The sequence below is a fragment of the Mustela nigripes genome, chromosome 2 (assembly GCF_022355385.1).
Source record: "Mustela nigripes isolate SB6536 chromosome 2, MUSNIG.SB6536, whole genome shotgun sequence".
Classification (NCBI taxonomy): Eukaryota; Metazoa; Chordata; class Mammalia; order Carnivora; family Mustelidae; genus Mustela; species Mustela nigripes.
In genome coordinates, this window is record NC_081558.1 from 16392199 (window position 1) to 16416055 (window position 23857).

The window sequence follows — 23857 nt, forward strand, 5'->3', positions numbered from 1 at the left end:
GAGGCAATTATAATTAGTGAGGTAAATCTTAAGATCATAAAAATGCAGATGATACAAGCAGTATAGAAATTTTTTTTAACTTTAAAACACACAAAGCAATAATACTGTGTCTATAGTAAAAAGAAATGAATCATGCACGAGAATAATAAACACCCAATCCAGAATAGTGTTGATACTGAGAAGAGAAAAAGAGAGAAAGATAAATGGGGACTAGGGGCAGATATACAAGGTTAACTTCAGTTGTAGCTCTAAATTTTTACTTTATTAAAATAGGACACAGCAAAATAAGATTTGTTCAAGTTGGGACAGTAGGTGCATGGCCGCTCTGTCATTTTAAAAATATTTCTGTATATATTTGGATATTCTATTTTTTTAAAAAGATTTTATGTATTTATTTGTCAGAGAGAGAGAAAGCACAAGCAGAGGGAGCAGCAGACAGAAGAAGAAGGAGGCTCCCTGCTGAGCAAGGAGCCTGATGCAGGATTCAATCCCAGGACCCTGGGATCATCATCACCTGAGCTGAAGGCAGATGCTCAATCAACTGAGTCATCCAGGAGTCCCAGAATATTCCATTTTAAAAACGAAAACACAGGGGCACCAAGGTGGTTCAGTCAGTTTAGCATCCAAGTCTTGATTTTTGGCTTATGTCATGATCTCAGGGTCACGAGATCAAGCCCCACCTCAAGTCTGCTTGAGATACTCTCTCCCTCTTTCTCTGTCCCTTCCTCCACTTGGCTCTAAACACATACATACATACATACATACATACTTACATACATACTTACATACATACACTCTTTAAAAAATAAAAACAAAAATACACATGTAATTTCTTAGCTGACTCTTTTCTGTTACCAGGTCTTCACCTGCCTGGTGAAGGTATGGCTGGTGAAGTGTATGGTTGTCCTGGTGAGGTGTGGCTCCCTCTGCCTGGATTCTTCCAGGGATGGTTAAGAGCAGGGTGCTGAGATGCCCTGCTGGGCTGGAGTCCCAGTCCTAGGTTGATGTAGGGAGAGATTCTTAATCTCATTGCTTAAGTTTTTCTTCTGAAAATGGAGTATAATAATAGCATGGAGCTCATAGGGTTGTTCCAAGGACTAAATGTGATCCCTATAGGAACAACACTAGAACAGTGCCTGTGAGCACTTCGTAAACATCTACTATTACCACCATCATCATCAGTATCACCATTATTATTAAATCTTTTTGTCGCTAAACTCCTGTTTACCCTGCATGTTTTAAAGATCAGTTAAAATTATTACTTTCTGGGAGAAGTGAGGTTATGGACATTGGGGAGGCATGTGCTATGGTGAGTGCTGTGAAGTGTGTAAACCTGGCGATTCACAGACCTGTACCCCTGGGGATAAAAATATATTACATGTTTATAAAAAATAAAAAATATAAAAAAAAATTTTAAAAATTAACAAAACAGGAAACAACATGTGTTGGAGAGGATGTGGAGAAAGGGGAACCCTCTTACACTGTTGGTGGGAATGTAAGTTGGTGCAGCCTCTTTGGAGAACAGTGTGGAGATTCCTCAAGAAATTAAAAATAGAACTTCCCTATGACCCTGCCATTGCACTCCTGGGTATTTACCCCAAAGATACAGATGTAGTGAAAAGAAGGGCCATCTGTACTCCAATGTTTATAGCAGCAATGGCCACAGTCGCCAAACTATGGAAAGAACCAAGATGCCCTTCAACAGACGAATGGATAAGGAAGATGTGGTCCATATACACTATGGAGTATTATGCCTCCATCAGAAAGGATAAATACCCAACTTTTGTAGCAACATGGACGGGACAGGAAGAGATTATGCTGAGTGAAATAAGTCAAGCAGAGAGAGTCAATTATCATATGGTTTCACTTATTTGTGGAGCATAACAAATATCATGGAGGACATGGGGAGTTAGAGAGGAGAAGGGAGCTGGGGGAAATGGAAGGGGAGTTGAATCATGAGAGACTATGGACTCTGAAAAACAATCTGAGGGGTTTGAAATGGCGGTGGGGTGGGAGGTTGGGGTACCAGGTGGTGGATATTATAGAGGGCATGGATTGCATGGAGCACTGGGTGTGGTGAAAAAATAATGAATACTGTTTTTCTGAAAATAAATAAATTAATAAGAAAAAAAGAAAAAAAATTTAAATGAAAAAAATTGAAAAATAATAAAATTACTACTTTCCGGGGTGCCTGGGTGGCTCAGTGGGTTAAAGCCTCTGCCTTTAGCTCGGGTCGTGATCCCGGAGTCCTGAAATTGAGCCTCGCATCGGGCTCTCTGCTCAGCGGGGATCCTGCTTCCTCCTCTCTCTCTGCCTGCCTCTCTGCCTACTTGTGATCTCTGTCTGTCAAATAAATAAATAAAATATTTTTTAAAAAAAGTATTACTTTCCAAAGAAGTTTGTGCTGGCTCTCCACTATAAATTAGATTTCATAGGAACCTGTTTGTTTTTGCCCCTACACTTAATAAAATTTATATTTTATATTTTTATATTTTATTCACTGCTTTATTCGGCTTACCACACTTGGACACAGAAGTTTCTTGTGGTATGTTTGATTCATCTTTTTATGTACATGGTCCAGTCTAGGGTGGACTGGGAATATAAAATGATATAGATTCTGAGTATTTATTGATTGAATAATGAATAGATGAACTATTTTATCATTTGAACAGTATACAGCCATTAAAATTATGTTCACAAAGAATTTATAATATGGAAAAACTTCTGGTTTCCTTCATGGAAAAATGAAAAGAGACAAAAGTATATATATGTTTGACTACAATGCCATATAAATAACATCAAAAACTTACACATTTCAGGCAACAAGGAAGGTGTACATTCACAACATTGCACAACCCCCTCGATCTACTTGCAGAATATTTCATCATCCCCAAATAAAACCCTGTACGCATTGGGATGCCTACTCCTCATTCTACCCTCCCCAGCTCCAGAAACCACCAATTTGCTTTCTGTTTCTATGGGTTTACCTGTTCCAGATATTCCATATAATTAGAGTCACATATGAGTAGCTTTTTCCTGTCTGGTTTCCTTCCCCTAGCATGATGTCCTTAAGGCTCATCCACATTGTACCCTGTATCTATACTTCATTTCTTTTTATGGATAACTGTATGTATAGACCCCTTTCTTTATCCATTCACCAGTCGATGAATATTCGGGTTGTTTCTGCCTTTTGGTTATTGGGAACAAGTACTGCTATGAACATTTGTATTGCAGTATTTGATTATCGGTTTTCAATTTTTTGTTTTTTGGTTTTTTTAGATCTGGATTTTTTTTTTAAAGATTTCATTTATTTATTTGACAGACAGAGATCACAAGTAGGCAGGAAGGCAGGCAGAGAGAGAGGGGGAAGCAGGTTCCCCGCTGAGCAGAGAGCCCAATGTGGGGCTTGATTCCAGGAGCCTGGGATCGTGACCTGAGCTGAAAGTGGAGGCTTTAACCCACTAAGCAACCAGGCACCCCTGGTTTTCAGTTTTGCGGGATATATATCTAGAATGGGAATTGCGAGGTCATGTGATAATTCTATGTTTAATTCTTTTTAGGAACTGTCACACTGTTTTCCAAGTCTTATGTGCCATTATACTGTCCCATCAAGTAACTTAAGAGAGTCCAAATTTCTCCACATTCTCATCAACACTTGTTATTCCTTTTTGAAATAAACTATACCCATCCTAGTGGGTATGAATACTTCTATACCTAATGGGTGTCTCATCATGGTTTTGATTTTCAATTCTCTACTGACTAATGATGTTGAGCACTTTTTCATGTGTTTACTGGCTATTTGTTCATCTTCTCTGAAAAATAAAACATGTCTTTGAATGTTTTGCTCATTTTTAAATTGGGTTTTTTGCCTTTTTGCTCTTGAGCTATGGACATTCTTTGTACTTTCTGGAAACTAGAGGCTTAGCAGATACATGATTTGCAAATATTTCCTCTCATCCTATAGGTTGTCTTTTTACTTTATTGGTAACATCTTTAATGCACAAAGGTTTTTAATTCTTTTTTATAATTTTTAAATTATGTGATGTTAGTCATACCATACATCATTAGTTTTTGATGTAGTGTTCCATGATTCATTGTTTGCTTATAACACCCAGTGTTCCAAAGGATTTTAATTTTGATGAAGTTCAATTTACTTATTTGTGGTGTTGTTGTCACTCTTGCTTTTGGTGTCGTATCTAAGAATTCATTCAAAATCAGAGGTCATAAATATTTACCTCTATGTTGTCTTCTAAGAATTTTACTGTTTTAAGCTCTTATATTTACATTGTTGATCCACTTTGAGTTCATTTTTGCATATGATGTGAGGAAGGGGTCTAACTTCATTCTTCTGCATGTGGATATCCAGTTGTTCCAACATCATTTGTTGCAGAGAATTTCCTTCTCTGATTGATGGTCTTGACACCCTGGTTGAAAATTCATTGACAGCAGATGTGGGAGTTTACTTCTGGACTCTACATTATATTCTACCCATCAGTAGGTCTATCCTTATGCCAGGGCCACACTGTTTTAGTTAATGTAGCTTTGTAGTATGCTTGAAATCGGGAAGCTGGAGTCCTCCAAAGTTGTTTTCTGTTGTTGGTGTTATGATTATTATTTTTTAAGATTGTTTGGGCTCTTCAGGGCTCCCTGCAATTCCATACAAATTCAAAGATCGGCTTTTCTATTTGTGCAAAAGCCATTGGAATTTTGATAGGAATTGCATTGTATCTTTAAGATAGCATGGGGTAGGAGAAGAATAAATGAAACAAGATGGGACTGGGAGGGAGACAAACCATAAGTGACTCTTAATCTCACAAAACAAACTGAGGGTTGCTGGGAGGAGGAGGGTTGGGAGAAGGGGGGGTGGGGTTATGGACATTGGGGAGGGTATGTGCTTTGGTGAGTGCTGTGAAGTGTGTAAACACGGCGATTCACAGACCTGTACCCCTGGGGATAAAAATATATGTTTATAAAAAATAAAAAATTAGAAAAAAAAAGATAGCTTTGGGCACTACTGCCATCCCAACAATGCCAAGTGTTTCAATCCTTGAATATGCACTGTCCGTCTATTTATTTAAGTCTTCTTCAATTTCTTTATGCAATGTTTTATGCTTTCAGTGTACAAGTATTTCACCCCTTTGTTTAAATTTATTTCCAGATATTTTATTCTTTTGGATATTACTGTAAATGGAATTGTTTTCTTAATTTCCTTTTCAGATTATGCATTGCTGGTATATAAAAACATAACAGACTTTTGTGTATTGATTTTATTTTCTGTAATTTTGCTGAATTTGTTTATTGGTTCTTTGTGGATCCCTTGGGATTTTTGATACGTAGGATCATGTCATCTGTTCCATATCATCCATCCAATTTGAGTTCCTTTTACTTCCTTTTCTTTCCTGATTGCTTTGGCTAGAACTTCAGTGTAGTGCTGAATAGCAGTGGTGAAAGTGGGCATCCTTGTCTTCTTCCTGATCTTGGGGGGAGGGGAGGTGTTAGTCTCTTACCATTGAGTCTGATACTAGATTAGGGGGTTTCACAAATCTTTTATCATGTTGAGGCAGTTTTCTCATATTCTTACTTTTTTGAGCATTTTTGTTATGGAAGGCTGTTGAATTTTGTAAAATGCTTTTCTGTGCCAGTTGAGATGATCATATTTGTTTCTTTATCCTCTTAATGTTGTGTATAATGTTGACTGATTTTTCCTGTATTGAACCACCCTTGGATTATTTGGATAAATCCTACATGGCCATAGAGTATAATTCTTTTAATGTGCTGTTGGATTCAGTTTACTAATATTTTATTGAGAGTTTTGCCTCTATATTCATAGAGGATATTGATCTGCAGTCTTCCTGTCCAGCTTTACTAAAAGGGTAATTCTTGTTTCACAGAATGTGTTAGGAAGTGTCCCCTCCTCTTCTATGTTTGGGAAGAGTTTGAGAAATACTGATGTTAATTTTTCTTTAAATGTTTGGTAGAACTCACCAATGAAGCTGTGCAGACCTGGGCATTTATCTGTTGGGAGAATTTTTCATTTCTGATTTAATCTCCTTATTTTTTATACAACTTTTTAGATTTTCTATTTCTTATTGAGTCACTTTTTGGTAACTTATATGTTTCTAGGAATTTGTCCATTTTGTTTCATTTGTCCATGTTTTTGAATTTGTTAGTGTATGTTGTACATAATATTCTTTTATAATCTTTTTTACTCTGTAAATTCACTAGTAATCAATTTTATCTTATTTTAGTTATTTATGTCTTGTCTTTTTTTCACAGTTAGCATAGAGGTTTGTCAATTTTGTTGATCTTTTTAAAGAACCAACCTTTTCTTCCAGCATGCATTACCTTAATATATATACACATATATATGTATATACATATATGTGCGTGTATGCACACACACATGTATATATGTATGCATATGTATACATGTATCTATGTATATATATATATATATATGTTGCATTATGAATTATTTTTCCTCCCCAAACTTGTCCTTTTCCCACCAGCAAGTATTTATGGTTCCTGCAAAACCAACAGCAGTTGGGCACATCTTCAACTAGCCATACTTAGGAAGGATCTATCTTCTATCACCCATGCCCACTCAGGATGAGGCATCAGTCACACCCTCCAATCAGAATCTCTGCCACATCCAGATTTGTGGGTTTCTTCTCATGCCACCAGAATCTGCAAAGAGCACTATTTGAGCTCTTTTCAGATGGCTACAGCATAGTACCCCTCCCTGGGACACCTCAGAAGCCACACTCAAATGATGTCAGAGGTGGGAGAAGAGTAGCTATGTCCCCTAATGCCATGTCTGAAACCTCATCCTGTAGGCGGTCACCCCATCCTCCTCCTACTCACCATGCCTTGGGGGAGGGCAGGTGATGGTGGTGACAGTGAATTCTAACTTCTGATTCCCCAGAACCAGCACCCCCCACTGCTGCCATGTCTTAGGGGGTCTCTAAAAATACCTTCCAAGTACCGTGTCTGGCTCATCCCGAGCCACAGCCTCCTCTCTAGAGCAGACCATCTCCAGAACTAAGGTCTGAGTATAGTCACAGAGTAGTTGAAAAAGCACAAGATCATCTTGTACAAGATACACAAGGGCTGTAGAAGAACACAAGATTATCTCCCCACTACAAGGTTCAAACAACACCCTCTTAAGTCATTTGAGAGGGGTTTTCAGCAAGTGGATGTTTTAAAGATCTTGACTTCACTTTTATTTTCCAAAGTTGATTTGGTCTCAAGGAATGGAAACATCACATCTACTACCTTCACACTCTCAGCTAATAGAGACTTAAATTACCTGTTTTTATGACATTTTTATTTATTTATTTATTTATTTATTTTTTAATCACATATCCTTGTCACTCTTGGTTCACTAGAGATGGTGATGAACTTAGAGGAGGAGAGAGAAATTCATGCTTATCTTCTGTTCCTTCACATTTTCCCTTCCCAAAAACCATTTGCAGTTTCTGGGCTTTCTTGCTGTTGTGTTACTTTGTCACTTGGGACAATAATGGAAATAATTTGTATTCTTTTTATTACGGAAGCATGACCAGAGCACGTAGGAATGTATAGCTGGGTTCTTTTTGTGGGTATCATATTAGTCCAGATCAATGTTTTTAACCAAAATTGAAGATGTAAAATCCTAGAACTCACTTATCTATTTTAGTAGGTCACAGGAAGCACGAAAACCATAGAAACCACAATCAACCAAAGCATCTGTGTTGAAAAAAAAAGGCAAGAATTTATCTTCTAAAGGTGTCAGCTGAACAAATCCATCACAGATCAGTAAGGGAGTTAGCTACAAGGAGAGTCATCGCTGTAATCTGAGGCTGTTGATAAACATTTCCTGTCTTCTTGCCTTGGCAGCAACTCTTTCCAGCTATGCTCTTCCCCATGTTTTCATTTAGTTAAATATCTGCATCTGTGCAAGGCGAGAGAGGTTCTTAGAATAAACCCACCTTTCGGTGTCAATGATCTAACCCCCAACTCGCTATTGACCTTCAGAGTACAGATAAACAAGAATCTTAACCTTCTCATGGCTGGTGTTGGTCTGGTTCTTCCCTCTTCATTCAGGGAGTGTGACCTGTTTTTATTTTATTGGCTTATAGAACAAAGTGTCCCCTAGTCCCTGCCCAAGGTCACCTTAAGGTGACCACAGCCATGATAGGAGGCTGGACTATTGATATAGGAGGTTGGTGACACACTTTCCCCCAAGCCTGCTCAAAAGGCTGTACCTATCTTCCACACTGAGAATTTCAGAACTCGTCAACACAGTGCCAACAGGTGAATATGATGCTCTCAAACTCCCGGAAAAGCGTCATCCTAACTCTCTCCATATGCATAAAGAATCCTAAGGTGTACTTACCCTGGTTCCCAATTTTTAAACTATCTGCATGGACCAGGTAAGAACAGTGACCAAAAAAATGTTTGACGTGATAGCTGAGTGGTTATTAGTCATGCTCCCCGAGATCTACTCTGATTTCCAGGAAGCTGACACCTACAGGCTACATCACCTATACCCTCACTGCTGGGTAGGGTATAGGTTGGGTCAGGCACCGGCAGGAGGTCAGGGGACTTCTCCTGCTCTTCTCCTGCCCTGCAGAAATTGTAGCAGCAGCTGTATCTTTCTACCTTCAGCTCTCAACAGGGCTCAGGTGATATTTATGGTTTGACCCTTGAAGCATAGGGGAACAGCTCCCACTAATCTTTGGACACCTCACCCACCTGCTGATTCTTTTAACCCTTCCTACCCTTCTGTACAGACACTCAGCCTTACACTGTGTCTTCAAAACAGGTGGCCAAGTGTGCCATCTGTCCCCTGTGCCAGAAATAAACCAGACATTCAAATCCTGGCTCTGCCACCCCTTATCTCTGTGCCTCTGTGTTTATAAAAATCATAGGGTTGGAGTCAGTGATGTTTAGTGTGAAGACAGAAAATAACAAGCACAAAATACAAGGGTCTTGACTATTAAAGTCTCAAAAAGACCCTTCAGATCCCCACTCAGAGATCACATTAGGAGACACCTGGGGACCTTTTTATGTTCCTGATCAAGCAAGAAGCTATCTTCTAAGGAGAAACCTGAGGCCCTTCTTGCTTCGCACAAAAACCAGGTCTTATGCAGGATATATGGCTACAACAAATAGAAATCCAGGAAGAACCTCTGGATTTCACTGAGAATTTTATTGTTGTTGTTGTTAGCTACTATTAGCTATCTATTGAGTGCCTACTTCATACCAGATGCTGTACTAGCTGCTTTGTATCCATTTCAACCACAGACCCCAGAGGCCTTATTATTCCTATGTTACAGCTGGGGAAACCAAAGTTTAGAAAATTGCCAAGGCTACAGCATAAGGATCCTCACCCAAGATCTGCTGAATTCCAGAAGTTGTCTGGAGCCAACTCAGATGGCTCAATTTTCCCTGCAGGACCTGAGGAATATTTCTAAGTATAGATGCCTCAATTGCAGGGTTTGTGCTGTTAGTGGTGATTTATATTTTCCTTTTCTTTTTTTATTGTGGTAAAATAAATATAACATGTATTATGTTCATAAAACATAAAATCTTACCATTTTACCTATTTATCAGTTTATAATTCAATGGCATTGAACACATTTGAAATGTTGCCATCCAGGGTGCCTGGGTGGCTCAGAGGGTTAAGTCTCTACCTTTGGCTCAGATCATCATCTCAGGTTACTGGGATCGAGCCCCACATCAGGCTCTCTGCTTAGTAGGGAGCCTGCTCCCCCTCACCCCCGCCGACCGCCGCCTGCCTCTCTGCCTAGTTGTGATCGTTATCTCTGTCAAATAAATGAATAAAGTCTTAAAAAATATATTAAAAAAAAAAAAAAGAAATGTTGCCACCTCCAGAACTCATCTCGTCTTGTAAAACTGAAACTCTGCACCCATTAGCACTAACTCCCTACTAATCCCTCACCCCAGCCCTTGGAAGCCACCATTCTATTTTCTGTCTCTATGGTTTTAACTAAGTATCTCATGTAAGTGGAATCATCCAGTCTTTTGTGACTGGCTTATGTCACCCAGCATAATGTCCTCAAGGACCATCTGTGTTGTAACAGATGTCAGAATCTCCTTCCTAAGACTGAATAATATCCCGTTGCATGCATATTTCACATTTTTCTCATTCATTCTGTGGGTAGACAGTTGGATTTTTTCCATGTTTAAGCTATTGTGACTAATAATATGGCTATGGACGTGGGTATATAAATATCTCTTCAAGACTCTGCTTTCAGTTCTTTTGAGTATGCAACCTGAGTAGAATTGTTGGATCACATAATAATTCTATTTTTATTTTTGGGGGGAACCACTATACTGTTTTGCACAGCAGCTCTGCCATTTTACATTTCCACAAGAGCACACAAGAATTTCAGTGTCTGCACATCCTCATCAACAGTTGTTAATCTCTGCTTTTTTGAGTAGTGGCCTATCTAGTTTCTATAGAGCTCTTCTATAGATACTCTTGGGTAGAGTATCCTATATCTGACTGCCACATCCAGGTGACTTATTGTGTTCTTCAAACCCTCTGCTTCCTTATTTATCTTTCATCTGGTTGTTTTATTCGTTATCGAGAATGTGGTGTTGAAATCTCCAACTATTATTGTGCAACTGTCTGTTTCCCCCCTTCAGTCCTGTCAGTTTTTGCTTCATATATTTTGATGATCTGTCACTAGGTGTAAATGTTTGTAATTGTTGCATCTTCTGGCTGTATTGAGCCCTTTATGAATAAGTAGTATCTGTCTTTGTGTCTTGTAAACTTTTTCGATTTAAAGTCTATTTTGTCTGATCTTAGTATAGTCATCCCTGCTCTCTTTTGTTTCACATCTTTTACTTAATATTTTCTCCATCCTTTCAGTTTCAATATACTTGTGTGTTTGGATCAAAAATGAGTCTCTTGTTGATAACATACAGTTAGAACATGTTTTTTTTTTTGTTATTCATTCTACTATTCTCTATCTTTTGATTGGAGAATTTAACGCATTTACATTTAAAGTAATTACTGATAACGAGAGACTTAATTCTGTCATTTTGCTATTTTTTTCCTATGTGCATACTAATGGGTTTTTTTTAAAACTTTTTTTTTTAAAGATTTTTATTTATTTATTTGACAGACAGAGATCACAAGTAGGCAGAGAGGCAGGCAGAGAGAGGAGGAAGCAGGCTCTCCGCCGAGCAGAGAGCCCAATGCGGGGCTCGATCCCAGGACCCTGAGATCATGACCTGAGTTGAAGGCAGAGGCTTTAACCCACTGAGCCACCCAGGCGCCCACTAATGTTTTTTTTGTCCCTCATTTTCTGCACTACTGTCTTCTTGTGTGTGTGTGTGTGTTGTAAAAAAATGCTTAAATTCACTTTTATTTCCTTTTGTGTATGTTCTAAAGCTATTTTCTTTGTGGTTACCATGGGGAGGTAGCATAATTAGAACATTTTAATTTAAATTTATACCAGCTTAATATCACACAGCTTAACAACACACAAAACTCTGATCTTGTATGGCTCACCTCTTTTGGTTGTCGGTGTTGAAGAAGTACTTTTACACATCATGTGTCAAGACGAGGTTGTGGGGGATGGGTAGCTGCTACGGTGTCAAAAGCTGAAATTGACCCAAGTTAACTGCAATTGATCATCCAAGCCTCCTCTTGACAGTTGCAGGCCTTCAGTAGATTCCAGAATAGTTAGATCAGACAGATTCTGTCAGGGCAGTTGTCTGGGTGGGGAGAGAGATTTCTGATGCTTCCTATGCCACCATCTTCCCTGAATCTCCTTGGTGTTTTCTTTTAGAAAGACTTCTTTCTGGGGAGTGGAACCTATAATAACTGAGGCCCTTCTTGCTAAGGACATCTCATATAAGAGACCATTTTGCATTCCCTTTTAGTAAACATCACAAAAAGAAGAAGAAGAAGAAGAAGAAAAGAAAGAAAAATTCCAATCAGATCCCAATTTCATAATGTCAACAGTGTGCATGGTCATAAAACTCATTCTGTTTTCTCCACCATCACCAACAGCCCTGCTGTTAGCATTTATCCTCTGGAAAACGGAGTTCTGTTGTGCTCATTTCATGCAAATTATCACTGGCAGAAGAGAGAAGATTGCCAGATATAGAGACCCACAAGATAAAGAAGCCCAAAGTCGTTAGACAGAGGAGCAGATGTACAGGGTTTGCCTGACTCACACTCATGGTTGCATAAGTAAGATTTCAAAATTAATATTACTCTGGAGACCTCAACCTAGTGTACAATGTTCCTGGCTGGAAAAGAAGAACTATATCATTCTTTTTTTTTTTTTTTTTTTTCAAATCTTTACCATTACTTGCTGTTGTATCTCCGCCTTCCTCTTCTGCAGGAAATATTATTTCCTACTTCTGCACACCAAGTTTCTACCTCCAGATCTGTTTGGTTCAGTTGCTGAGAAGCCTGACCCTCCTGTGCCACTTGGGAGAAGCCATTCGCTGGTGAGTTGTGGGTGTTTTTTCCATTCCTTTATGAATCATGGGCTCAAAGCATCCCAACACTGGAGATGCAAGGCCTGGGAGCACCCTGAAGGCTGCATAGCTTAGGACCTTGGGGGATGGTGTTGGAGAAGAAAAGTCTGGAGGGTGGTGTCTGCACCATAAATGTTGAAGAGACCCAAGTGGCAGTGAACAAGTGCAGAGCAGGGTAAGACCACCCCACGGGGCTCACGTGAGAGGACAGAGTACTAAAGAAGACAGTCACAAAGTGTAAGGACACTCAGGCTTCTCTCAGCTGCTGCTCCTCTCACTCCTCCCCTCCCAGCCCCCTAGGGCTTTAAAGAGCTGGAACTTTCTATCCCAAATATTGCCCCTCCCCCTTCACAGTCTGTATAGGTGATGGTCCAAGCCCTGAACCAAAATGGGCCTCTTGCCTCAATTCAGGAGCCCACAGGGGCTGAAGTGAGGAATCTCTTTTACTGAGAGGCAGCTTTTAATCAATTCAGGATGTGTCCTGACACTTGACAGTGACACCTCGCACGCATCTGCCGTGCCAGGAGCTAGGTGTGCAGGAGTGACTGGGGAGAAGTCGTGGAGGAGGAGGTGGCTGGTAGTTGAGAAGCCAGTGCAGGTAAACAACAATGTGGAGAGAACACAACGGTGGAAGTGGTCAAGGCAATTGGCCCCCTTGAGCCCTACCCTTTCCCCACCCCACCTCACCCCCGATCTGAATCACCAGAGGGTCTGAGCGTGCATTTCTGACTGACAGACTTCCTGTGTGATCGAAAGCCCAGCATTTGAGAAACACCAGTCCAGTCCACACTTTCCAATGCAGATGAGGAGGCCAGTCCTGTGGTTGGTTACAGAAGAGCCCCAAGGGTATGCTGCACATAAGGGGCTGTGAGCAAGGATCCCCAGTATCTTAGTTTTTATACGGGTCTCCCACTGGATTACCCCGGAGCTAGTCCACAGTGGGTCATTGTGTTTTCTGGCACCTTGCAGCCTGCTGGATCTCTGTCACTCACTTACAGAAATGATACTTATTTAGCAGGCTTTAAGTGTCAGATTGGGCTCTGGGGCACCAGAGAAAGACAAAGTTCTTTGCCCTTGTGGAGCTTATTTGTGTGTGTGTGTGTTCACATGCACACATGCTCACACTCCTGCATGTGTATGTGGGGCATGCTTATGGTGGTGAATGTGTGGTTTTTAAGTCTACATGCCAAAGAAGTGCAAGCCTCCATGCCTACCTAGAAAATCATTACCTATTCCATGTCCACCTCTGCTCTCCCAGCCTGGAGATAGGAGCTCCTGGGGTCTTTTGTCACAGAATAGCCCCAGGTTCAAAATCCAGCTCAGCTATTACTTGTTTTGTGAACTTAGGAAAGTCTTTTAACTTGCCCATGCTTAAATTTTGAATTTCTTCACTTGTAAGATATAAAAATAGTTGCTCACAAAAGCTTTGCAAATATTAAACTAATTCATGCACAGTATTTAACGCAGCACCTGAAGCTTAAGGAGCATTCAATTAATGATCATAGATGTAATTCTTGAGGTGGATACGTTCTCCTCCCCATCCCCCAGGAGCTTGATTAGAAGTCTTCTTTAGTGGCAGCAGATTTCCAAGAATCTGGCTTAGTGAAATGTAAGGTCTATGAAATGTATGGATCATAAGAGAAATTGAAGAATAAGGTGTGTACAAAGATAAAAACCAATTCACAGTTACTACCAGGAAAAGAAAAAAAAAAGAATATTCTTGAGAATCAAGTCTAATGATGTTAGATGTTCTACTCAGTATAAAGACTTTCATGAATTTCTTCAATTAACATTTATTGGTACCTCCTTTAGCCAGATGCTATATTGTCAGAGCTGGAAACAGAAACATGATCTGGACTTCAAGGGGCACATGGTGTGTGGGAGATCGTGTGATAAGGGCTTGTTTAGAGGCATATGTTATGAGGCGATTGGAGTGATTTGTTAGCAGAGGAGGTTTGGCTTCACAGAGAAGGGGAGCTTGAGCAAGAAGTACTGGCAGAAGACTAGGAGTTCACCAGGAGTTCTAGGCAGAGGGCAAGCTTATGCAACACCACTGAAGCAGGTGAGTTTGCAGGAAAATGGATGGAAGATGGACGGGGTGGGAGCACAGGACTTGGGGTTTGAGAAGTGAGCATAGAAAAGACTGATGAGGGGCGCCTGGGTGGCTCAGGTGGTTAAGCGTCTGCCTTCAGCTCAGGTCATGATCCCAGAGTCCTGCGATCAAGCCCTGCATCAGACTCCCTGCTCAGCGGGAAGTTCGTTTCTCCCTCTCCCTCTGCCGGCTGCTCTGCCTACTTGAGTGCTCTCTCTCTGTGTCAAATAAATAAAATAAAATCTTTTTTAAAAAAAAGAAAGAAAGACAGACAGAAAAGACTGACGAATGGTCTGAGCATTGCCTTTGAGGTCCCGCCACCTACAGTGTGTGGACCACTGCGGTTTTCAGTTGAGAAGCACAGGATCCCATTGCTAGTATTGGGGAAGACAGGCTGAAAGGGAGCATGGTCAGGAATAAGCTGCAAGCAAGGCAAGACCACAGCAACGATGGAAATGGGGAAGGTCTAAGCCAAGACAGTGGCAGCTGACCGATGTGCAGAGGAGGTGAGCCTGGAGGTGTTTATGAGGTAGAATTCACAGGACAATGATAAGGACAGTAGTATAGAACAGAGTTCAGCTCACTGTAGGTGCTCAGTAAATGCTGGTTGAATAGATAAACCCCTTGGGAGCCATGCAGGAGGCAATGGGAAATTCAGCTCTGAGACATAGAGGTTGAAAGGTGCTAAGGTAGAGGTTGAAAGACGTAGAGGTAGAAGGCAGAGCATTGGGATGTGTTGGCATTCAGAGCACCTAAAACCCTGCGATTAAGGGTGCCTGGGTGGCTCAGTGGGTTAAGCCTCTGTCTTCAGCTCGGATCATGATCTCAGGGTCTGAGATCGAGCCCTGCATCAGGCTCTCTGCTCAGCAGGGAGCCTGCTTCCCTTCCTCTCTCTCTGCCTGCCTCTCTGTCTACTTGTGATTTCTGTCTGTCAAATAAATAAATAAAATTTAAAAAAAAACCTGCAATTAGACAACACGACTCAGCAAGAACTTGGGGTAGAGAATAAAGAGGTGGCAGGAAAAGACATGGCAGCCAAGGATCCTGCCTGGGGGTTCTCCCAGGGTGGGCAGGGGAAGGAGACACCAATGAAGCAAGTGGATAAGGAGGCACGAGGCAGGCATGCACCTCCCAGAAGGCAAATGAGTTTTAAACGAAAGAACTTAGCAGAAGGATCCAACGCTTATCAAGGATGAAGCTGAAGCAGAGCTGGGCATTTGGTAGTTGGGTTGTCATGGCAACCTCACCCAGGAAGCTTTGGCGGGGAGATGGAGGCAGAGAGTTGAGAGCTAGTCAAAAGGCGTTTGGCTGCAAGTAACAGAACATGGGACTCCCAGTAGCTTCAAAACAAGGGCTTATTACTTTTCAAATCACAAGAAATCAGAGAATGAGTTGAGCAGTTCATAAGTAGTTCAAAGTTGGGCTTATGACTTGATGGCATTGGGACTCCACCTGGTTTTGCTCCATTCTAAGTCTTTCATTCAGGGTCCCAAACACCAAGCCTTCACAAGACAGGCTCCAGAAGTGGAAGGGGCAGGCCCGGGTATCTGCTGCATCTCTCCTGTCCCGGAAAAGCATTCTCAGAGGTCCACCCACAGAATGCCCTTCCTCGTTGCCTTCCGGGAATGGGTCACCGGTCCACGTGCTCTACCCCCCAACCACCTCCCCTGCAGAGGAGACAGAGCGGCACAGGGAACTGTACCATGAGAGTCCGGCCCTCTGGGAAGGCCCAGGATGTTGAGAAATGGCTGGTGGGGAGACAGCTAGCGTCTGCTCCCAGGAATAAAGGGAAGTGATCAACCAGCATAGGAGCTTTCCAGGACACAGTTGCAAAGCAGAGACAAAGACCAGGCCGTCACTGACCCAGAGCGAGGATCTTTTTAAGCGTGGGGACAGCAGGGTTACATAGCATGCTATCATTTTGTTCTCTGATTACAGCACGGAGAAAGATGGGTGACAATGGCACATTTGCCCAGGCCAGCTACAGCGTGCAGCCCACGTCGCATTCTCTGTTTACATCCAATATCCAGGCCGGCAATGAAGAACCCACCACCAATTATGACTATGATTACAGCTTGCCTTGTCTGAAGGTCAATGTGAGACAGACCCTAGTTGGGCTTCTGCCTCCGCTCTACTCGCTGGTGTTCATCTTTGGTTTTGTGGGCAACATGCTGGTCGTCCTCATCCTCATCAACTGCAAAAAGCTGAAGAGCATGACTGACATCTACCTGCTCAATCTGGCCATCTCTGACCTGCTCTTCCTTCTCACCATCCCATTCTGGGCCCACTACGCCGTGTACGGTTGGCTCTTGGGGGAGGTGATGTGTAAGTTATTCACCGGGCTGTATCACGTTGGGTATTTTGGAGGAAACTTCTTCATCATCCTCTTGACCATTGACAGGTACCTGGCGATCGTCCACGCTGTGTTTGCATTAAAGGCCAGAACGGTCACCTTTGGGGTGTTGACAAGTGGAGTCACCTGGGCCTTGGCTGTCTTTGCCGCTCTCCCCGGGATCGTCTTCGGGGGACTGGAAGAGGAAGATATTACCTTTTGCAGCTCTAAATTTCCAAAAGCATGGAAGAATTTTCATACAATCATGAGGAGCATCTTGGGCCTGGTCCTGCCCCTGCTTGTCATGGTCATCTGCTACTCGGCCATCCTCAAGACCCTGCTTCGGTGCCGAAACGAAAAGAAGAGGCACAAGGCGGTGAGGCTCATTTTCGTGATCATGATAGTTTACTTTCTTTTCTGGGCTCCCCACAACATTGTGCTTCTCCTGAGCACCTTCCAGGAGTCCTTTAATGTGAGCAACTGTCAGAGCACCAGTCAGATGGACCAAATCATGCAGGTGACGGAGACCCTTGGGATGACGCACTGTTGCATCAACCCCATCATCTACGCCTTCGTGGGAGAGAAGTTCAGAAGGTACCTCTCCGTGTTCTTCCGAAAGCACATCGCCAAACACCTCTGCAAACAATGCCCAGTCTTCTATGGGGAGCCCGCGGATCGAATGAGTTCCACATACACGCCTTCCACGGGGGAACAGGAGGTCTCAGTTGGCTTGTAGAGGAGTAGAAGGTTGCTTCTTGCTTTTGATGGGGGACGGCAATCGGTTTATGATAATAAAGCCTCAAAGGTCTGTTGAAGAAGGGAGGACTGTGAGTCTCTGAGGTGAGTGCCCAGGAACCTCAGGGTCATGGGCACCAAGACAGACTGTGCCCCTCCCTGGGTAGCCAACGCACACTCAGAGGATAGTCCAGAACAACTGTGGGTAGAGACCAGGACTTCTCCAATGAGCTCCTCCCAGTTCCTGGAAAATGCCGCATCTGGAAAATACTTATGTGCTTCTCCCAGCCTTCACCTTTGCTTCAGTAGCTCTGCTATGCTATCCCTTTGGACAGGGGCTCAGCTGGAGGGGAGAGGGGGGCGAGTGGGCACAGGTGGATGGCGTGAGGGGGGGTGGGGTGAGGGCCGAGTGCCAGGAGGTGGGAGGTGTGCACATGGCTGAGCCTGAGTGAGGAGGAAAGGAAGGTCTTCGTCAGTCCAGCCAGATAGTTGTGCTACCCCCAGCCCTGCTTCCCACCAATATTAACTTGGAAGGCCCCACCGGCTCAGGGAGAGCTTGGGAACCCCAAGAACCCTCTGAGAGCTTCGTTTGGGTCCGATCACCTCTCCCGTGTAAGTACATGACACACATTTGCTAATTTTCCATTTATCCATGACAACCATGCAGCCTGCACTGGAAATCTCTTACCTATCATGCCTCACTGTTCACGTGTGTTGTAAGCCACATTCCCGCTATGTAAAAATGCATGAACATGTTTGTTGATATAGTCTGTGTCGTCTATAATGAGATGAAGAATAAAAACCCTCGTTCGGTCTGTGCAGGGAAAGGGAAGTTTTGCAGGTAGTGATCAGAAGAAGGCCTGAAGGTGAATGACCCTGCATCAGGAAGGCAGGAGCAAGAGCTTGGGAGACTGTGTGAGCCCCTCCCCCCTGCACCCCCACCCTGCCAATCATTGCCCCACCCCCACAGTGATGTTTCCAGAATCAACTAGGAGGAAAGGCCAGGAAGGCTATGTCAGAACCTGTAGAGGCCTCAAGTCTTTGGATCTGATTGTGTTTATCTTCTTGTTACCTGTCCCTGCTGCCCTGGCCCCATCTGCTCCCCACTCAACCCCCAGACGTCATCATAATCACTCTTGCCCAAAAGATCGCCCTTCCCCAGAACCAGCTCATGGAGGTCCAGGAGAGTAGCCTTGGGGAGTAGAAAACGGTGCAGCCAGAACTCCTCCGTGTGCTCTGGTGGGAGTCCTGGGGTGTGTCTCCAGGACAGAGAAGGGGCCGGGAGACATGACAGAGGCCCTTGCCTTAGAAGTCATACCCTAGCCTGTGAATCTTGGGATCTAACCAGCCAGATCAGGTCGACCTACACAAGGAAGACTCTAGAAAGGTTAGGAGAAAGTGTTTTCCAAACTACCTTCCAGCTCCTCATTTTTGGGTCCAGGCATAGAGTTCGCATATATAAAAATAACAATAATAATAAAGTAAAAATAAAAGTAAACCGGAACTGTAACTTGCAAATGGAGCAGAATATCATTTTAAGAGTTGCTATTAGGTCAATCCTGAAAATACTGTATTAGTCACAGAGAGAATTCTGGTTTTGAGCTTAGATCATTGGAACCTGTGGTATGTTCAACATGAACAGTTGTTGATCGGGGAGTCCGGGGTCTGGGCTATGGGTTTACGAGCTCATGGCGATGTAACGTCTAACTCCTACCATTTCGGCCATAGCACACACCTCACAGGCAGCATCTCAACTGGGTCTTATTCTCACAGCCTTGCAGCCACAAACCCCATATCATTATGAAGTCTAGAAAGTCATGGGTTTGATCGTGTTCAAACCCTTCCGTGCTCTGCAAATGTCATTCATGTTCCAACTGTCCAGATTGGAGTGGGAACTCCTAAGTCACACAGACCCCTAAGTGAATTTTTAAACCCAATTTGCAAAGGACAGGAGTTGGCTCACTTAAGTCAGCGAAGATTTTTATCTTGGGTGAGCCAAGTTAAAGATGTGTACACGTGTGACCCAGTGCATTTCTGATCTGACACAAGCAGGAAACACAGGGTTTCTGGAACCTGGTGGCTCAGGAGCTCTAGGTGACAATGTTTTCCTTTCCTGGTTCATGGCTAGAGAAGGTTTCAGAAAGAAGTGCGTGTGTTTGGGGTGGGGAGAGCATGCTTTGCCTTCTGATATTTGTAGTATCCTCATGAATACATGAAATTTTGTTTGGATGATGAAATGTAAATATTGGGGATTTTTAAATTAACATAAAATGTATTATTAGCCCCAGGGGTATAGGTCTGTGAATTGTCAGGCTTACACACTTCACAGCACTCACTATAGCACACACCTTCCCCAATGTCCATAACCCCAACCACCCTCTTCCCCGGCAACCCTCAGTTTGTTTTGTGAGATTAAGAGTCTCGTATGGTTTGTCTCCCTCCCGACCCCATCTTGTTTCATTTATTCCTTTCCTGCCCCCCAACTCTCCCCCGCCACATTGCCTCTCAACTTCCTCATATCAGGGAGATCATAAATATTGGGTTTTTAAGCTATGATTTGGGAAACGAATTAATGCTCTAACTACATTGCTGTTTGAAAAACTATCTGATGAGCAACTCCCTGTTTTCTCCTCCCCTCCCCCACCCAGCCTCTGGTAATCACCATTCCACTCTTTTCATCCATGATTCTGACTATTTTAGGTACCTCATGTAAGGGGAACCATGTAGCATTTGTCCTTCTATGTCCCCAAGGCTCACCCATGGTTCTGCATACGGCAGGAACTCCTTTGTGTAAGGGCGAATAAAATATTCCATTGCATGTACACACCACCTTTTCTTTATATGTCTATTGATGTGCATAAAATTTCAGTTGTGCAAGATGAGAAGTTCCAAACATCTGCTTATAACATTGTACCTGTTGATACAATACTGTATTGTACATTTTAAAAATCTGCTAAGAAGCAGGAGAGGGGGTAGATGGTATGTTTAGGGTTCTAAACATAATAATAATTTTTTTTTTTTAAAGCCTGCCTGGTTTGTTATTCTGTGGTGTGGTAGATTGTCTTACTCTTTGCCACTTTTCACTCCTTCCCCTGTGTGATGACACATGCCTGTCCTTGTGATGTGACTTATGACTTAGAGTGTTAGGTGTCCCTCCTCCATCCACGGGAGGCTCGACCATGAAGGGTGAGCAGAAGTGCCACCTGGTTCAACCACAAAGAGTGACAGAGGTGGTTGGGCTGAGCCTCTGGCTCTCCCTGCTCGGCCACAGGAAGGTCCCTCCCGGGCCACAGCAGGTGCCATGCCATGCGAGCAAGAAGACACAGAGAACAGAGCCAGACCCCAGCCACATGTCATAGGAACAAGAAGTCCACGCTTGCTGTTTTAAGTCACTGAGCTGTGGCAGCTGTTTACCAAGAAGCACAAAGGCTAATTAGTACATCTAAAATTCAGGAAAGTATCCGTGTCTTATTCCATCATGGAATTCAATGCAGCAAACCCCCTTGAGGATCTACCATGCACCAGTCTGGAGTAGGCACATGAAGATGGGTGTGTTAATTCCCATGGTCTGAGAGCCCTTTAAGTGGAGGGATTGGGGAGGGGAGGAAGGGTAGAGAATGGGGTGTTTGTGAATCACCAGGCACTGTGCAGAGCACAGAAGTAGAGCTGTATGTGGAATGTTCTGAGAGCCCGGAGGAGAGAGTCACCAACTCAAGGATAGTCTCACAACACAGTAGTCATAGCTACAGTAGAATTTTATTGCCACCAAAGAAACCACTACTTAAAAGCTGCCGACTCTTTCCATTTCTAGATGTGGAAACCCAGTCTTCTTTCTCCCGAGAAGAACATTTGAGTGGGCTGTTTGAGTCAAGCAGCTGCCAGGGAAGGTCGTCCTTCCCAGGGATGGGTGGCTTAAGACTTCCGGTGGAGTTGGGGACTTGGCAGAGGGCCCACCCCGTGCCGTCCTCCAATGCTCGTGATGCGCAAAGGCCCTGCCGCCTCCTGGGAGTGAGCCACCCAGACCCCATCCTTCTCTGTTTTGCCTTCTTCTCATTATTAAGATTTCCTTAACAAATAGAAATGGCTTTAGGGCTGATTAGTCAGCAGCAGTAAGGGCCACCAAGAGCCACCAAGAGGAAGCTTGTCAGAGAGAAGAGGCCTCTGAGCTGGTAAGCTGACCTCTGTGAATTTAAAGGAGGGCTGGCCCTGGGTTTGATGAGTGCCTGAGGTTGGAAATGTCTTGGGCAGTTGTCACTTTGACACTATGTTTGTGATCTCACATCCTTGGGACCTCCTTGCTGGCTCACTGCTATGTCCCACCTCCACCATCTCTTCTCTCCAATCCCCTCTTCTCCTGCTCAGCTGACCTGCTACCTAGAAGATCCCCCACCCAGGAAGGAGGTATCAGCCTTCCCTTCTTGCAAGCTCCCATTCCTCACATGGTTTTCTCAGAATCCCCGCCCTTGGCTTTGAGGAGAGGACCCCTCTCTTTCACCTCTCCATCAAGCCCACCCATTTCGACAACCCTTTCCTGCTCAAATCTGTCTCCTTATAGGACAAGGGTGTGATGAGTTGACATGGCAACCAGGGGCACAGAGCTGATTCTGTCAGTCTAGGAAGCCCCCTAAGAAGAGGTGTGACCCCAGGTGTCAGTGGTTTTCCTTAGAACTGTAAGGTACTTAACACCTCTCTGCCCTCAGCCTCAGGCCATAACTGCCAGTTCTGGGGCAACAGGAAAAGTCCTGTATGATATCCTGTTTTGCATACAGCTGAAGACAGAGGTGCAGGTGTGATCCAATCCAAAGTCACAGTGGGCCTATTACATACCTTCATCAGTGCACTACACTGTATGAGCACCATGTCTGGGCACTGACTCGAAAAAAATACCCAAAATTCATAGAGCAAACTTCTCAGCTGAGTTAAAGGGTTGCCACCACATCTGGACATATCTACTAAGCAAGGAGGTAGACAGTCTGCAAGTGTCCACGTGGTGTGATGATTTCCACAGGGCATGGGGAACGCGGTGCAGGCGCTGGGAAGGGGGTCATTCTGGGAAGGACCAGAAGGACAGAGACATCAGAGGTTGAGAAGACAGTGCAATGACCCCCAGGCCCACTCACCATGAAGTGTATCCGGGACCAAAGGTGAAGCAGTGTTGGGAGCCACGGGACCCTATCATCATTGCTAAGACACACAGGTGGTAGGGAAGGATTTTTCCTCTTTCTTTGAGAACCATGGGAATTCTTGGACTTTCTTGGTGAAGGTGGCTTCACCTTCACCTGCACCTTCAACAAGGAGTATCCTCCTTGGTGGGGATATCAGGGCACTGGCAGCCACACTGAGAACACATGGTCCATAATGTGATCGATGGAAAGAGCATGAACATCTAATAACGGAACTCTGGCAAATATAGTTATGGCATTATACTGAACAAAAGAAGCCAGACTCAGAAGAGGATAGCACCTATGTTTCCATTTATCTGAATTTAAAGGAGAGGCACGTGATGGTTCATGGTAACCAAAGTCAAGTGGCCCTTACCCCTGGGTGTGGTGCAAGGGCACTTTCTGGGGTGTTAGGATGGTGCTGTATCATCTCGGTTAAGGAGGGGTGGTCATGTGGGTATATACATGTCAAAACTTGACCAAGCTGTGCACCTAGGACTAGTGCACTTTGCTGCATCTAAATTAGACTCCCGTAAAAAGAAAGAGGAAGGAAGGAAGAAAGGGAGGAAGGCAGAGAGAAAGGGAGGGAGGGAGGGAGGAACTATGTGTGTGTGAGCTGCTGTGTGGCAGGTGACAGGAGCTGGGCTCATAAGGCTGACCCTCTGAACCCAAGGAGAGGAACCAGCGTTTCCCAAGCTCCTGGCGGATGCTCGGCATCTAGACTGAAGAGTTGCATGGCGCAGCGGGAGCGGAGCCGTCCACCAACCTGGATTCAATGCCTGGACACCAGCTATTTCAAAAGCCAGCCAACTCCCCGAAAGGAGGGCGGGCTCAAGATGCCTTCCATTATGGGCATCAAGTCCAGAGTGACAAACAGGTCAAAGGATCATTTCTCTTGGGGAGTCTGAATGTCATCCGCAGGAGAACAAGAGCCTTGCAAACAGGGCCAAAGAGAATCTGAGACCATGAAACTCAGTCATGGCATGACAGACGGAAATGGATCCTTGATTCAAGGCTGAAGAAGTTCCC

General features: G+C 43.7%; 1 protein-coding gene across 2 annotated transcripts; it reads left to right on the forward strand.

Moving 5' to 3' along the window:
• Positions 1-12161: 12161 nt before the first annotated feature.
• LOC132011250 (C-C chemokine receptor type 2-like) lies at positions 12162-20690 on the forward strand. Of its 2 annotated transcripts, XM_059389562.1 has the most exons (3): positions 12162-12214; positions 12369-12477; positions 16538-20690. In XM_059389562.1, the coding sequence occupies exon 3, from the start codon at positions 16549-16551 to the stop codon at positions 17665-17667; it is 1119 nt and encodes a 372-aa protein (XP_059245545.1). In that variant the 5' UTR covers positions 12162-12214; positions 12369-12477; positions 16538-16548; the 3' UTR covers positions 17668-20690. The 2 variants fall into 2 exon arrangements, with proteins under 2 accessions (XP_059245545.1, XP_059245546.1); XM_059389563.1 differs by lacking the exons at positions 12162-12214; positions 12369-12477 and adding an exon at positions 14480-14569.
• The last annotated feature ends 3167 nt before the right edge of the window (positions 20691-23857 follow it).